General features: G+C 36.5%; 1 protein-coding gene across 1 annotated transcript in view; it reads right to left on the bottom strand.

The window, feature by feature from the left end:
• LOC140160895 (uncharacterized) overlaps window positions 1-15,117 on the bottom strand; it is a 61,807-nt gene that overhangs the window by 35,552 nt on the left and 11,138 nt on the right. Inside the window, 1 exon segment of the mRNA XM_072184228.1 lies at window positions 442-596. Within this exon segment, the coding sequence (XP_072040329.1) occupies window positions 442-596 (155 nt within the window).

Raw genomic sequence — 15,117 nt, 5'->3', positions numbered from 1 at the left:
TTTAAATGGTAAATCATGGGACCTGTTGAATTCTGCACCTTGAAGATGAATTTTTAGCAACAGATAAAATGACATCTTAGAGATATTTTAATTGTATCCAAAAGATGTAGAAGCATTAGAAATGAAGTAAAACAGTCAATTTAAGAATGAAATTAACTTAAATTGATCAAAAATGGTAAAAATGTAAAAAGTTTATTTAAATCAACGAGTAAAAAAAATCATTTGATTCCGATTTAAATCGTGATTTAAATCAATTGATTTAATAAATCGTGCCAACCCTGCCTGAGAATAACGGCGATAAGGGAATTTAAAAAACTGTATGCCAAGAATTTCTTGGCCTCATTCATTCATTTTGTGAGCAAATTCAACCAAGAATCTAGCCTAAACTTATTTTAGATTTTTCAATCCTGGCTAATACCCTGTGCACTGATCAATATTTACCTCGTGACACTTCATCTAATTTTGCTAGTAGAGCTCTTTTGGCGGTTTTCATCTTCTCATCTGGTTCTGGGTTCTCAAAGTCTTGCCGCATCCATGCCTTTGGATCAACAACTTTTTGTTCTGGTGTAGGCGCCCTAATTGGTGATGTGTATAACCTGCAAACAAGAAAACAAAAAGATAGAAAAATTACACTTGTGTTTCACATCAGCTTCATGAACATACTTAAGACAACTTGACATTCAATTATAAATGTATGACTGCAGTAGGGAATAATTTACTTGTACAAGTTGTATCAGATAGTTTCAACTGGGGATACTCTGTCAGGCCGGAACACCGTCATTTATTATTTTCTCTACTGATGTGTGTATTTGGTCAATTACAGTAACCATCATTAAGTAGGTTCTAGTAACCCTTGAAACAACAATCAAACTGCAGTGCATCAAAGGTACTCAAACTTGATGCTGGTTCTAACCAAGACTTACAGTAGCCACTGATTTTGCATTTAAACTTGCTCTAGCATTTTGAAGGCCAGTATTATACATACAGTCTTGAGATTTCTTCTGTTCCATACATGTAACATGTTCTTTGCTACAATTTTTGGATCCTGTCTGCAATTTTCCACTTTTGTGATTTAGCTTTATTCTCCTTCTCTGCAGTTTTTGTTCTGTAGCAATGTCTCATCAGACTATACATTAGGGCGGGTCATAAATAGGGAAGGTTTTTATTTCAAATCGGCCATGGTCAAAAGGTGTTCCACTTGACCCCACTTGAACAAATATGCACTTTAAAAAATAATTGAAGTGGGTCTTCAGACCCCACCACCACCCTTATTCCCCTATATACTGAAATATGCACATTTGGTCAGATATTCAAAGAACAGATACATAATGAGAGGACATGTTGCTTCAAAACATACATTTTATCCACCCAGAAGCACTTTTCAAACATAAATTAATCATCTACTATAGAAAATAGTCTATATACAATACTTTTCTCTGAATTTCACAACACTTTGTATGCTAAGATGTCCAATATTCACCAATATCGCATAAATATTACACATACAAAACTGGGTACTGCTTCTAATAACACATATAGCCATGACAAAATTAGGTTGATGTATTATTACCGGACTTGCTTAAAAAGGAATTGAATGAATCTGTAGCTGTTTATATGTGACCCATCATGACAAAACCCGTCATATATATGTCGCCACTTTTGAAGATACATCCCAATAAACATTACATTAAAAAAAAGGAATTTTGACGAGAAAAGTTTATATTTTCACGGACAAAAAATTAAGCAAATATGACAAATAATATTCCACTCATATTAGCGGTTTACTGTTTACCTTCAGGAAATCAGAAGTCTTTACAACCATTTTTGTGTATATATACTGGACCTTATAAATCATCCTTGTATATTTACCTTTCAACACCTTTAATGTCACTGGTGATGCAAATTATTGTCACCTGACACTACACTTGAAAGTCTTCCTTTGATTCAAATACTGGCATTAAGGCACGTGTTCGGCAGATTTGACGAATGTAACCATCCCTTGCCTTCTGCCCATATCCAGTCCGACAGAAGGCTCAGGTGTTCTGATATACAAGCATAGAATTCGTTCTGCAGTTGTTAGCCAACGTGAATGATTGAGACCACCTGGTTCATAGAGTAGATCTTAGGCCAGTTACCTGAGATCACAGCCATACAAAACTTGTACAAGAGTTTTTGATCCCAACTTAGATCTTCAACTACTTCATCAGAAAGAATGGGGGAAGTCTGGATTGCGGATTGGTTTGAAATCAACAATGTCCCTTGACGATAGGTGCTCTTTGAGTTAACTACCGATTTTCCACCAAATGAGGTTGGGCCTGTGGTAGGCCCATCACAGTGAGTAAACAAAGCTCTGAATGGTAACTCATTGCCATGCAAAAGACAAATTTGCCATTGGAGTGGTCTACCAAGGAATATCTCTAGGTAGCGGATTGTACCTGCTCGCCAACCAACATTGACGTTGTTAGGCTATGGGGTAAATGTTGCCAAAGCCATCTATACTGCGCCAATAAAGTATCCTTACACTTAGTAAAATATTCACAACTTTAAAACTGAACAATATTGGGGTAAATTTGTTTTTTTAATAGATGCACTATCCAATCCTGCACATAATGACACCACATTGAATCTAATGTTACCTCTAGAAGTAAAGTTACAAGCAATTGAATAGATGAGGGTCCACTTATAAAAGTGACACACTGGCCTATACAAGGCACAAAAGATTCCAACAAGCGAAACATAGAGACTAGGGTGCATCTCTTGCCCCTCATGTTACACAGATTTCTTGTCCCTAGTCTCAAAACGTTCCATTGGTCAAAATATTACTCCATACCAAATTTAAAATTATGCGGAAGTCGTTTAGGGGGGGCCTCCGTGACGTTGAAATTGTTGGTCAATTGCCATACCATATGCATAAGGCAGCTATTTTGTTTTAGATGGTTAACACTAGAAATTACTGCTGCCTTATATATTTTGTCCATGTAGTTAGGACTATTATGAATCAAGATGTTAAAAAAGCCCATGTCCCAAAATTAAACATAAGGGAGCTATCTACAAGAACCAAGTTTATGTAAACATAAATGGCTGCCCTTTGCTGTCTTTACTGTGTAATTGTGAAATTACTTAATATTCATAACTTTCCTGTTTCCATGCCAACTTTGAACCGTTACTTCACATTACTACTACAGACTATAGTGATCACACACTTGCATCTAGACCTTGCTGAATTTGATGAGACAACACACACAGGACTGAGGTTCTTCAAATCTTGAGATTGGATATCTCTGACTGGTACTGGCATGATCATTTACCTCATTCGGCTTTATACATTGTCTTTGTTGTTGCCGTTTAAGCCAGTGCTTCTCCTGTGTTGGTACTTTGTCAATTGTCACTGCTGAGTGCAACTGCAAAGTGTACCATTTTGTTTGGTTTTACATTGCAACTTTCTTTTATGTACTATGATTTAACTGGCATTGAAATTATATGATTCACATACTTAAGTAACCTTTGTAGGCCTTTGAATATTTCCATGAGGTACATGTAGTTCTTGGATTGGAACCTCAATTCAAGTAAAGCAGATCTTTATGGGGAACAAAAGTTTTGCCATTCATCTGGCCTAGCATCTGCAATGCTCTGGAATCTTAAACTTAACTTCTGAGTTTGCTCACCACTACCTACAATAATGCAATTCACAACTTCGCGAAATCATCTCTGCTGAGAACTCCGATCTGAAGATTTGAAGAACCTCAGCCTTCCATTCTTTTTAACGTATAACATGATGCTGTCTCATCAAATTGAGCAAGGTCTATAAAATGTGCAAGTGTGCGATCACATCAGACTAACAGGTTAAAGTTGGCACGAAAACAGGAAAGATATGTATATCTAAGCAAATTCACAATGACACAGTAAAGACAGCAAAGGGCAGCCATTTATGTTTACATAAACTTGACCTCTGTAGATAGCTCCCTTATGTTTTATTTTTTGAGTTAGACTATTTTAACATCTTGATTCATTAATAGTCCTAACTACATGAACAAAATACATAAGGCAGCAATCATTTCTAATGTTAACCATGCAAAACAAAATAGCTGCCTTATGCATATGGTATGGCCATTGACCAACAATTTCAACGACTCGGAGGCCCCCCTACACGACTTCGGAATAATTTTAAATTTGGTATGGGGTAATATTTTGACCAATGGCACATTTTGAGACTAGGGACAAGAAATTTGAGTAACATGAGGGGCAAGAGATGCACCCTAATAGAGACAACGCAGTTTCTTCAATGAAGCGTTATTTAAAGCAGTTTTTATTCCAGTTTTTACTTCTCTATATTTTTCATAACTTTCATTTTATTTGTTTTCTTTTGTTTCAGTTTTCTTTTATCCCTTTTGTTTAAAATTAAAGCCAAACGCATAAATTAGCCATTCACCACTCTAAAACCAGATGTCTAGTCTGTGGAGTTTTGAATAGGCTAGTTGGTCACTTTTAAAACTGGACCTTCGTCTAATCAAATGCTTGTAACCTTGCTTCTGGAAGTCACATTGGATTCAATGTGGTGTCATAATGTGCAGGATTAGGTAGTGCATCTATTAAAAAGAAGAAAAATTACCCCAATATTGTTCAGTTTGGGAATTGTGATTGATTTTCCGAGTGTAAGGATACTTTATTGGCGCTGTATACAAGTTCATAAAAGAACAAGACTTAAGTGAGCAAATCAAGGTTGTTGGAGCTGATGGGACAAACAACAAAATGTTGACAAATATTGGTGTCAAATTCTACGCCCCCATGTGGTTCACAATCAAAAGCAATCCTTCTATTACAGATGCACCTAGAAACTTCCTCCAGATGATAAAACTTTTGCGACACTTGACAACCACTGAGAAGAACATGGCCAAGAGGTCAATGCAAAGAAATGCCTTTTCTGCTCACCCAGAAAGCCTGCTTCTTGCAATGGCAGCTGACAGCACTCAAATCATTTGTGAAGAGGCTGTTAGATGGATACATTCTGCACGGAAACACGCGGTCAATGTTGCAGAGCATTTTGACGGCACAGGTGAAGATGTACAAGACGAGCCTGCCAATGTAGAAGTAGATGTATATAGTGATGATGAAGCAGAAGGAGACACGTTTCCTGATGAAGACTACCCAACAGATGAGAATGTACGCTTTTTTCAAAGTCCCTCAGATCAAGTTTGGAGCTTACAGCAAAAAGATAGATTGGCGCAAGGAGCCTGTCACTGAGCCACCTCTGACAAAGCACCTAACTGATGAACAGGTTAAAGATATAGTAAATGTCCCACTAAATGTGAGAAAGTAAGAAGGTTACATTTTCCCGTCAAAATTCCTTTTTTTTATGTAATGTTTATTGGGATGTATCTTCAAAAATGGCGACGTATGACGGGTTTTGTCATGATGGGTCACATAAAAACAGCTATAGATTCATTCAATTCCTTTTTAAGCAAGTCCGGTAATAATACATCAACCTAATTTTGTCATGGCTATGTTATTAAAAGTTACCCAGTTTTTTATGTGTACTATTTATGCGATATTGGTGAATATTGGACATCTTAGCATACAAAGTGTTATGAAAGTCAGAGAAAGTATTGTATATAGACTATTTTCTATAGTAGATGATTAATTTGTGTTTGAAAAGTGCTTTTGGGTGGATTGAAGTGTTCTGATATACAAGCATAGAATTCGTTCTGCAGTTGTTAGCCAACGTGAATGATTGAGACCACCTGGTTCATAGAGTAGATCTTAGGCCAGTTACCTGAGATCACAGCCATACAAAACTTGTACAAGAGTTTTTGATCCCAACTTAGATCTTCAACTACTTCATCAGAAAGAATGGGGGAAGTCTGGATTGCGGATTGGTTTGAAATCAACAATGTCCCTTGACGATAGGTGCTCTTTGAGTTAACTACCGATTTTCCACCAAATGAGGTTGGGCCTGTGGTAGGCCCATCACAGTGAGTAAACAAAGCTCTGAATGGTAACTCATTGCCATGCAAAAGACAAATTTGCCATTGGAGTGGTCTACCAAGGAATATCTCTAGGTAGCGGATTGTACCTGCTCGCCAACCAACATTGACGTTGTTAGGCTATGGGGTAAATGTTGCCAAAGCCATCTATACTGCGCCAATAAGTATCCTTACACTTAGAAAAAATATTCACAACTTTAAAACTGAACAATATTGGGGTAAATTTGTTTTTTAATAGATGCACTATCAAATCCTGCACATAATGACACCACATTGAATCTAATGTTACCTCTAGAAGTAAAGTTACAAGCAATTGAATAGATGAGGGTCCACTTATAAAAGTGACACACTGGCCTATACAAGGCACAAAAAGATTCCAACAAGCGAAACATAGAGACAACGCAGTTTCTTCAATGAAGCGTTATTTAAAGCAGTTTTATTCCAGTTTTACTTCTCTATATTTTTCATAACTTTCATTTTATTTGTTTTCTTTTGTTTCAGTTTTCTTTTATCCCTTTTGTTTAAAATTAAAGCCAACGCATAAATTAGCCATTCACCACTCTAAAACCAGATGTCTAGTCTGTGGAGTTTTGAATAGGCTAGTTGGTCACTTTTAAAACTGGACCTTCGTCTAATCAAATGCTTGTAACTTTGCTTCTGGAAGTCACATTGGATTCAATGTGGTGTCATAATGTGCAGGATTAGGTAGTGCATCTATTAAAAAGAAGAAAAATTACCCCAATATTGTTCAGTTTGGGAATTGTGATTGATTTTCTGAGTGTAAGGATACTTTATTGGCGCTGTATACAAGAACAAGACTTAAGTGAGCAAATCAAGGTTGTTGGAGCTGATGGGACAAACAACAAAATGTTGACAAATATTGGTGTCAAATTCTACGCCCCCATGTGGTTCACAATCAAAAGCAATCCTTCTATTACAGATGCACCTAGAAACTTCCTCCAGATGATAAAACTTTTGCGACACTTGACAACCACTGAGAAGAACATGGCCAAGAGGTCAATGCAAAGATATGCCTTTTCTGCTCACCCAGAAAGCCTGCTTCTTGCAATGGCAGCTGACAGCACTCAAATCATTTGTGAAGAGGCTGTTAGATGGATACATTCTGCACGGAAACACGCGGTCAATGTTGCAGAGCATTTTGACGGCACAGGTGAAGATGTACAAGACGAGCCTGCCAATGTAGAAGTAGATGTATTAATTTGTGTTTGAAAAGTGCTTTTGGGTGGATTGAAGCAACATGTCCTCTCATTATGTATCTGTTCTTTGAATATCTGACAAAATGTGCATATTTCAGTATATAGGGGAATAAGGGTGGTGGTGGGGTCTGAAGACCCACTTCAATTATTTTTAAAGTGCATATTTGTTCAAGTGGGGTCAAGTGGAACACCTTTTGGCCATGGCCGATTTGAAATAAAAACCTTCCCTATTTATGACCCGCCCTACTATACATTGGCCTTTTTGAAAATTTTAAACTCTTTAAAACCAATAAAGGTAGAACCAAAGAGTAAACCAATAAAGGTAGAACCAAAGAGAACTGACTCCACCATGTTTGCGTGTTCGCTGATGTTTATTGTGGGACAATTTTGCTCTGCGTCCGGCAAACTTAACATTGAATGCGTGTTGTTGTTTGAATTCTGTGTGTAATGTGGTGTGTCAACAATGCACCTTTGCAACTACATGTATATCAAGCTTACATACGATCATTCAATTCCGGGCATTTACCAAGAAGTACCAAAGCTGTAACAGTGCATTTACCTTCCATGAGGGACAAATCAAAATGGCGAATTGACCATGGCGTTACACAGGGGCAATTTTACAAAATACTATTTGGGTATAACCTCTTTGTTACAGTTGTCAAACTTGTAATATAAATTTGGAAAGTAATGCACTTTATGCTTTTAAAATCAAAACTGTATAACATCAGAGCTGACAACATTTGAATCTTGAAAAAAGGGAGATTTCCTGTTTGCAATCAGGGAGATTTGTCAAAATGTGTACATCTTAATGGATGAAACCATTTCCTTTTCAGGGAGATGACCAAAAATTAAGGGTTCTGAAGGTGTCAAAGTAGGGAGTCTCCTGCGAAAAGAGGGAGAGTTGGCAGCTCTGTAACATGCATGGATACTATACTAGCAATGTACAATGCAATCTACATAGTATTTTATTAGACATGAATTTTCTCAGATTGAAACCTATGTATTATTATACATTGTAGCTGTATCATTAATGTAGGCTGCCATACAACTGAAACTTGTTATGATTGCAATATAATGTCAAATCCATCATAATGTGAAAAGGTTATGCTGAGTGAGTTTGATGACTTTTCTATCTGGAGTATTTTCCCACAGTGTTTTCATCCAAACACTGATATAGTCAGAAGTCTTTAATGACCTGTCTTATTATACCATTTTTTTAGGTTATCCTGACGTGGCAGTGACTTCAACATGGTTGAGGCAGCTGTTTCGCTCCCTCATCAATGCAGCATCTTTAACAATGACTTCCGGGTTTACGACCAGATTTTTGCCAATTAGCGACAATGTGTGCACTTTGGTAAGCTTACTATGTCAAGATAGCAAGGAAATATCAGCATTTTTTAAACATCTTGGTTGAAAAAGTGGTGGGGGCATTTAATTGAAGGGGGGGCTATTCAAGGAAATATTGTATGCACTTACATGTACATCACTGCCACATCAGGGCAAAAAATGTTACAAATAAAGATGACACGCAAGAGGAATGGCATAGGATGTATAAAGGAGATCCCAAACTTGATATAAGGGTTGCCATTACAGCCCCAAATGCATCATTTTTCTTGGGAGGGTGAAACACCAAAAACTTTCCTTTTGATATCTTATTGGCCTTGATTCAAGAACCACAAAACCTAGAGTGTACAGAAATATATGGCGTGTCATGTCAAAAGGAGACACTTTTGGACAGGTTATCAATTTTGAGGTTTTTACATATCTTAAGGGCGTACTACACCCATATATTGGTTTGATTGGTCTAAAAAAATATTTTTTCATTTATAGCTAGGCGATATATGCACGGATCATGTGAAATAAAAAATTATGAAAAAACTTCGTAAAAGTGTCCTGTTTCACCTTTTTGTCGTAAAGTTGACTGGTTGATAAGGACGCTTATTTTTTAGCGATATTCCTGTAATACGTCTATAGGCGGTGATGGAAGCGATATCGCCAAATTTGAGGTCGCCATTGGATTAACACATAATCATGAAATCTTCACAAACAATTCTAAATTTGTTATGTGGTGTCAAAGCAAAATTATCTTACTCTAAAACCGTCGGGGTACGACAATGTACGTAACCACACTGCAAGTATGTTAATTTTCAATTTGTAATTGCTAACCGTGTATTTTGAATGGGGCTGTCAGCCTGTATCTTCGCCAGCCTCGACGTCACGTGTTGCGCTTCCTATGCCACCTCGTCTATGTCAATCTCCATAGGGATGGGCGATACCAGCTTTTGGTACCGATTGTCGATCTAGACATGGAAATAGTATTTCCATGATCTAGACATGGAAATAGTATTTCCATGATCTAGACCAGTCAGGGGTGGGGCCGAATTTGTAGAAATTTTTTTTTAAATGAAAAAAAATGGCGCATGAGCGCCTTATGCTTGACGAGGGGTTGTCTAAGGGGGATGTTCCCCCTCAGAAGTAAGAAACTTGTGCAAAATGAAGATCTAACTGAAGCGATTTGGTGGACAATTTTGGCACTATTAATAGTGTAAAATTTTAGTTGAAAAAGCCGCAAATTTGTAAAATTAATAACGGTCCATGAAACCTTCCGTGGACAAGTTTTCCCTATAAATTGTGTTAACATAGGAAATTTACAAATGTCGAAAGAAGAGCGAAAATGGTCATATGTTTATCCAGTACGCTGTCTGAGGACGGATGTTCCCTCCTGTTTGAAAAATTTGCAAAATGATCAGGGATGCAAATTGTGCGGGAGCGGGGAGCACTGCTCCTAGGAAATGAGAGTTAAAATTAAGGAAATAATGCCATGGGAAGAAAAAAGAAAGAGAGGAAAAGGAGGAAGAAAAGAAAAGAGTAGAGGAAGGGGAAAGAGGAAAGAAAAAGAAGAGGGGTGAGGTACAACTTAGGGGAGGGCTGTGAGGCAGTGAAGCTACTGAATGGAAAAGAGGAAATCTTTAAAGACACTGGTTGTGCCAATTTGGAGGAATCCACAATATTGTTCAAGACATAAGAGCAAAAAAGAGGAAAGTGTTGGTGTTAGAATATGGAAATGGGATATGAGGAAATTTACAATAATCATCACCATATAGGAGGTATTCAATATAATTTAACAGGGAAAAAGAAGTTGGATGAAGACATGTGGAAACAGGGCACATAGCTGAGGAAATTTACAGAGGCGGCAATCATATCTGAGGAAATTTATAGAGAGGCAGCAATGAGGATTTTATGGGAACAAAAGTTATGAAGGAATTCAGTGTATCAATACTAATATTGACAGAATTTAAAAAGAAGAACCATAAAGCACTGAACAAGTTGTACTCCCTCTGACAAAAAATGAAAGAAGAAATGGGGGGGGGTAAAGGAAAATTCAAGGGGAAAGGAGCCTAAAACTAGTGTAACATAGCATTTTTTTTTTTTTTTTCGCGCGCACATTTTTCTCATATAAAGTCTTTTTTGGAAACTTGAAGACGTTAACATTGAGTCGTTCTAAAAATACACAATATGTATAACATTCCCATCTTTTGAAATATAGAATAAAGCTATTTATGCATGGTATGATTGAGGAAATTTTGAGTCTAAAAACCTTGCTCCTGAGGAAGAAATCACAATTTGCACCCCTGGTCCAATTCACGCCATTTGGTGCATCATTTTTACACTATTCAAATCAATTGCTTAAAAAAAAGGGCCCGAACTCAATTTGCAAAATTCGAGACTCGTAAACATGGTAAAAGCCGTGCATAAATCGATGAAGTCGGCAGGAATAATGTGACGGACCCTGCATATCGGCGGGGCAGCAGTAATTTTCACATGCTTTAGGATGCGGACCGCCTTCAAGCCCAATGCCTAAAATAATCGTGAGGCCATTATTATAGGACCTACTTCAAATCGACCCGACTGTGCGGGTTTTTATTAAGCATGGGCCTACTCAATTACGTGAAATTTAACCTTCCTTTTCTCTTCTCCTTTTCTCCCTTTTCTCTTCTCCTCCCCCTTTCTCTTCTCTTCTCTTCTCGCCTTTCCTCTTTTTTTGGGGGGTAAGCGGGTCAGTCGGCGTTCTCCCTAAAATCTGGCGCCTGAAATGAGTAAACTTACTCTTTGTGGGATTACGAATCGTAAAACACAAACAACACAGGTGATAATAAAACCAGTAGCAAACATCACTTTAATCAACTAGATGCAACAAGTTTACAACTTTCTTTTTAAAGCCTTGTAGGCCTATAATGATCGTTTCAAATTTTTAGATTTTTTCTTTTTTCTTCCAAAATGATAAAATAGGCCTAGTTAAAGGCCCATTCAGTGAATTTCTCATCCGGACGATAGTAAAAATCATCAAAATTCAGATTTTTGTACCTTTGTCATTGTCATAGATGTGCTAAACATAGCCTGCAGTGGTTCAGCCGAAAGACATTTTACGTTATTTAATCTGTAATTTAGATACTGACAGTATCGTGTATTTGAATGTGGCTTCAACTTCGTCAGTACTGCTGGGTGTTTTTTTTTTCGTTTTTTGCCAAATTTGTCATTTCAAAAATACCAAATGACAATTTGAATGCCTTCGTACATCCGCCATTTTGGATTTTTGCCATTTTTTGCATTTTGAAACCAAAGACCAATTTTTTATTCATTTCTTAAAGTCCCCAATTAATCTCTATGCAATTACCTATCATGTGAGACATGTTAATGGCTTGGCTTCGATTTAGTTTTCTTCTTCTGACAATTTTAACTTTACGGCCACCATCTTGGATTTTGAGGTGAATTTTCATAAATTTTCAAGTTTTACCGGATTTTTAAGCCAAAGGCGATTTTTTTCTTCAAATTTGGAAGTCGCCAAGTAATCCTTGTACAATTATCGTCCATATAGTACATGCAAATTGGTTGGCTTCGACTTAGTTATCTTTTTTTTTACTTTTTTGAACAAGTGATCGAGCGGTCTATGTACATCTGAGACGAAAATACCTAAATACCTAAAATAATTAGGTATTTTCGTCTCAGATGTACATCAACCCCTGTGATCCTACAAACAATTTTAATTTTTTTACACTTGCGCTGGGATCACTGAATGGGTCTTTAATATGCAATCATTATGAAAGTTCCCAATACATTTGGAAGCGAAAAACATTGGGAAATTTGCACACAAAAAAAACAGCATCATAAACTTCACCTATCACTCGAAATATCACGCCATCAGGCATGGTATGCCGATGAGTGTATATGCCATAGACAATCCCATTCATTCATTCATTCATTCATTCATATTTATTCGGCAAAATCGACAAGAACAATAAATATAATCAATCACAAATTATCACAAATTTAGCATATATATATGAAATACATGGATACAAGCAAAGACACCAAAAAGCCGAAATGCTAGGATAACCCATAAAGTCTAGCTGCAAATGGGGGACAATCCATTGGAATTAAATCACTATAGGCCTACCACAAAAAAAATTATTCGCTACCTGAAGTTGCTAATAGAGAATGAAAGATTAGAATATTTGCTTATATTTGTTTTCAATTTTCAAATATTTTTGTTTTCAATACGTTTCATAATAGTACATTTTATTTTTGCTATCTGTCAAAAGTAGCCGATACCAATTACGATACCACTGGTATCGTAATTGTAGCAAGTACCTACCGTAACACCGAAATGCAAAATTCAGTTAAAATGGCGACGCTTATTTATGGAAATATCATACACTGGCAGCGGTTGTTTCAAGTGAAAATGGACTGGATTGAGGTGTCCGATGTAAGTACAAATGGTGGCATATTAATTATACTCCAACATACACTGTATTTTAGTTGATTTTGTGCAATAAGTTGCGAGAAATTAACTAATTGTCCCAAACACATACTTGGCGTACATCGTTTCACGTTATATTCAATGTTCGTGTTTTACTTTAGTCTTAAGGTTGGTCTGAACCCTGGAATTATGGAAACTTTCGGGCCTCATAACTTCTAAATTGTTGGTCTAAAGTATATAAAAGTATACATATTTAGAATGGCAAATACTTGATAAGTTCAGCTGTGAGGTCAAATTTGGGCCAAAATGGCACCTTTGGCCCAAAAGCCCAAAAATAACGGTTTTTGGCCCACTTCTTTTTGTGCACCATAACAAAAAAATTCTTGGGCCAAAATTTTTTTATTAATTTTTAAAAACTAGATCAAAATACCTAGGACCAGTTTTTTCATTTTTTTGAATTTCGACTAACTTTGAGAAATTTGCGCCAAAAATGGTCAAAAAATGTTGATTTGTCAAAAAAATCATAAAAAAGCCCGATTTTGGCACAAATTTCAAATATTTTTGGTGAAATCGGTCGAAATTCAAAAAAATGAAAAACCAAGACATTGACTGTTCTTTAATTTCAACCTTATCAAACCTGAAACAAATATGCTGCCTTGCGAACACAAATTTTGCATATCATTGTCAACTGGAAGGGGGAAAATAAGTTTAATTTCATTGATAACATGAAATTGATGCATATTAATGTTTTCAAAGCTGTGCATAATTAATTAATTTCCCCCCAAAAATCATTTTTATAGTTTTAGCGTCTGTCATAAATGCTTAACATGTGTGTGTAATTGGATTTACGATAGCAATTCTGAAATTCTCAAGAAACTCGATTTCATGAATGCATGCCTATGTACCTCTTCCGGGCTTCTACCTTTAAAAGCATGTAAGCTACATTGATATCGATGTCACCAATAGAACGAGAAGATTTGCCCCTTCATTTTGCATACCACTTTGACCAATTTTTTTTCTGATTTCTTCACAAAATGCAAAAAACCCGCAAAAAAATCCAATGGGTGTAGTACCCCCTTAAATAAAGAGATATTTTGCTCCACAACGCCATTTTCCCCAATGAAATCGGACATTCCTAAGCGAAGATATTGAGTTCGTAAGTTATGGTATTATAAAATTGGAAATTGAGATATTGGCCTTTAAAAATATTATTGACAATGTTAAGAGTAGGAATTACCTTGAAAAATGTCTCAAATAATGCAAGATGCCAGTTATATTCCGGTCTGAAACTATCATACAATATTTATCAGTAAATTATCACATTAATAACATCACAAATTCGCAACAAACCCAAATTGTGAAAAAATCACCCCGGGCAGATTTTTGGCTATTTCTCCATTTACGAATACGATCCTGCCCAAAAGTGTCTCCCTTTGAAATGACACTTCACATATATATGTTATTATTGGCTTCCTTGTCCAATTTCCTATAATGTAAGATCCATGTATCAATATTAAGAATTATACTGCAGGTTTTTTTTTAGTGAAATGGCTAAAACTGGAACAATATGCCTCCTGCCATCCCACTCGCTGAAACACAGCTTACTTGGTGAATTGCATTTTTTTGCACTTTTACTTAAAGAATATTTACTTATAATGAAGCAACTAACCCCTACAAGCTACAAACTGCTCCTTTCATGTCACAAGAGACAAGTAGACCGTAATTACATGTACATTGTATGTACATGTAGGCCTATGAGTATTGAGCTCATTGTAAAGTGGCATGTAATTTTTCGCACTCTGCCGATTTTGAACTACTTTTAATTACGCGATTTTGAGTTTTCTTACATAGACCTAGACATTTTGTATGTTTTATTTCCGCGGTACCGCTAGCTGTGTTGCCGCAAAGATCTCCACTTTTACAGTAATGACTTCCATGCAAATCCAATTGGGGATGCAACCTTAAAGACCTGTCTCAACCTTTCAATTTTCTTCATATTTTGTCAATATTTCTGAGAAAAAAATGGCAAATTATGGATTCTACATTTTTTAAAGCGACTTCAGACAATTTTCTACTTTTTGGACTTCAACTGATCAGCCAGGATTTCAGTGCAAAGGGTAAAGCCAAATTTTTGTCCCCATTTGTAATTTTTTGTCCCATT

Source organism: Amphiura filiformis, chromosome 9, assembly GCF_039555335.1.
Source record: "Amphiura filiformis chromosome 9, Afil_fr2py, whole genome shotgun sequence".
NCBI classification, from domain to species: Eukaryota; Metazoa; Echinodermata; class Ophiuroidea; order Amphilepidida; family Amphiuridae; genus Amphiura; species Amphiura filiformis.
This window is presented reverse-complemented; position numbering and strand designations above follow the sequence as displayed.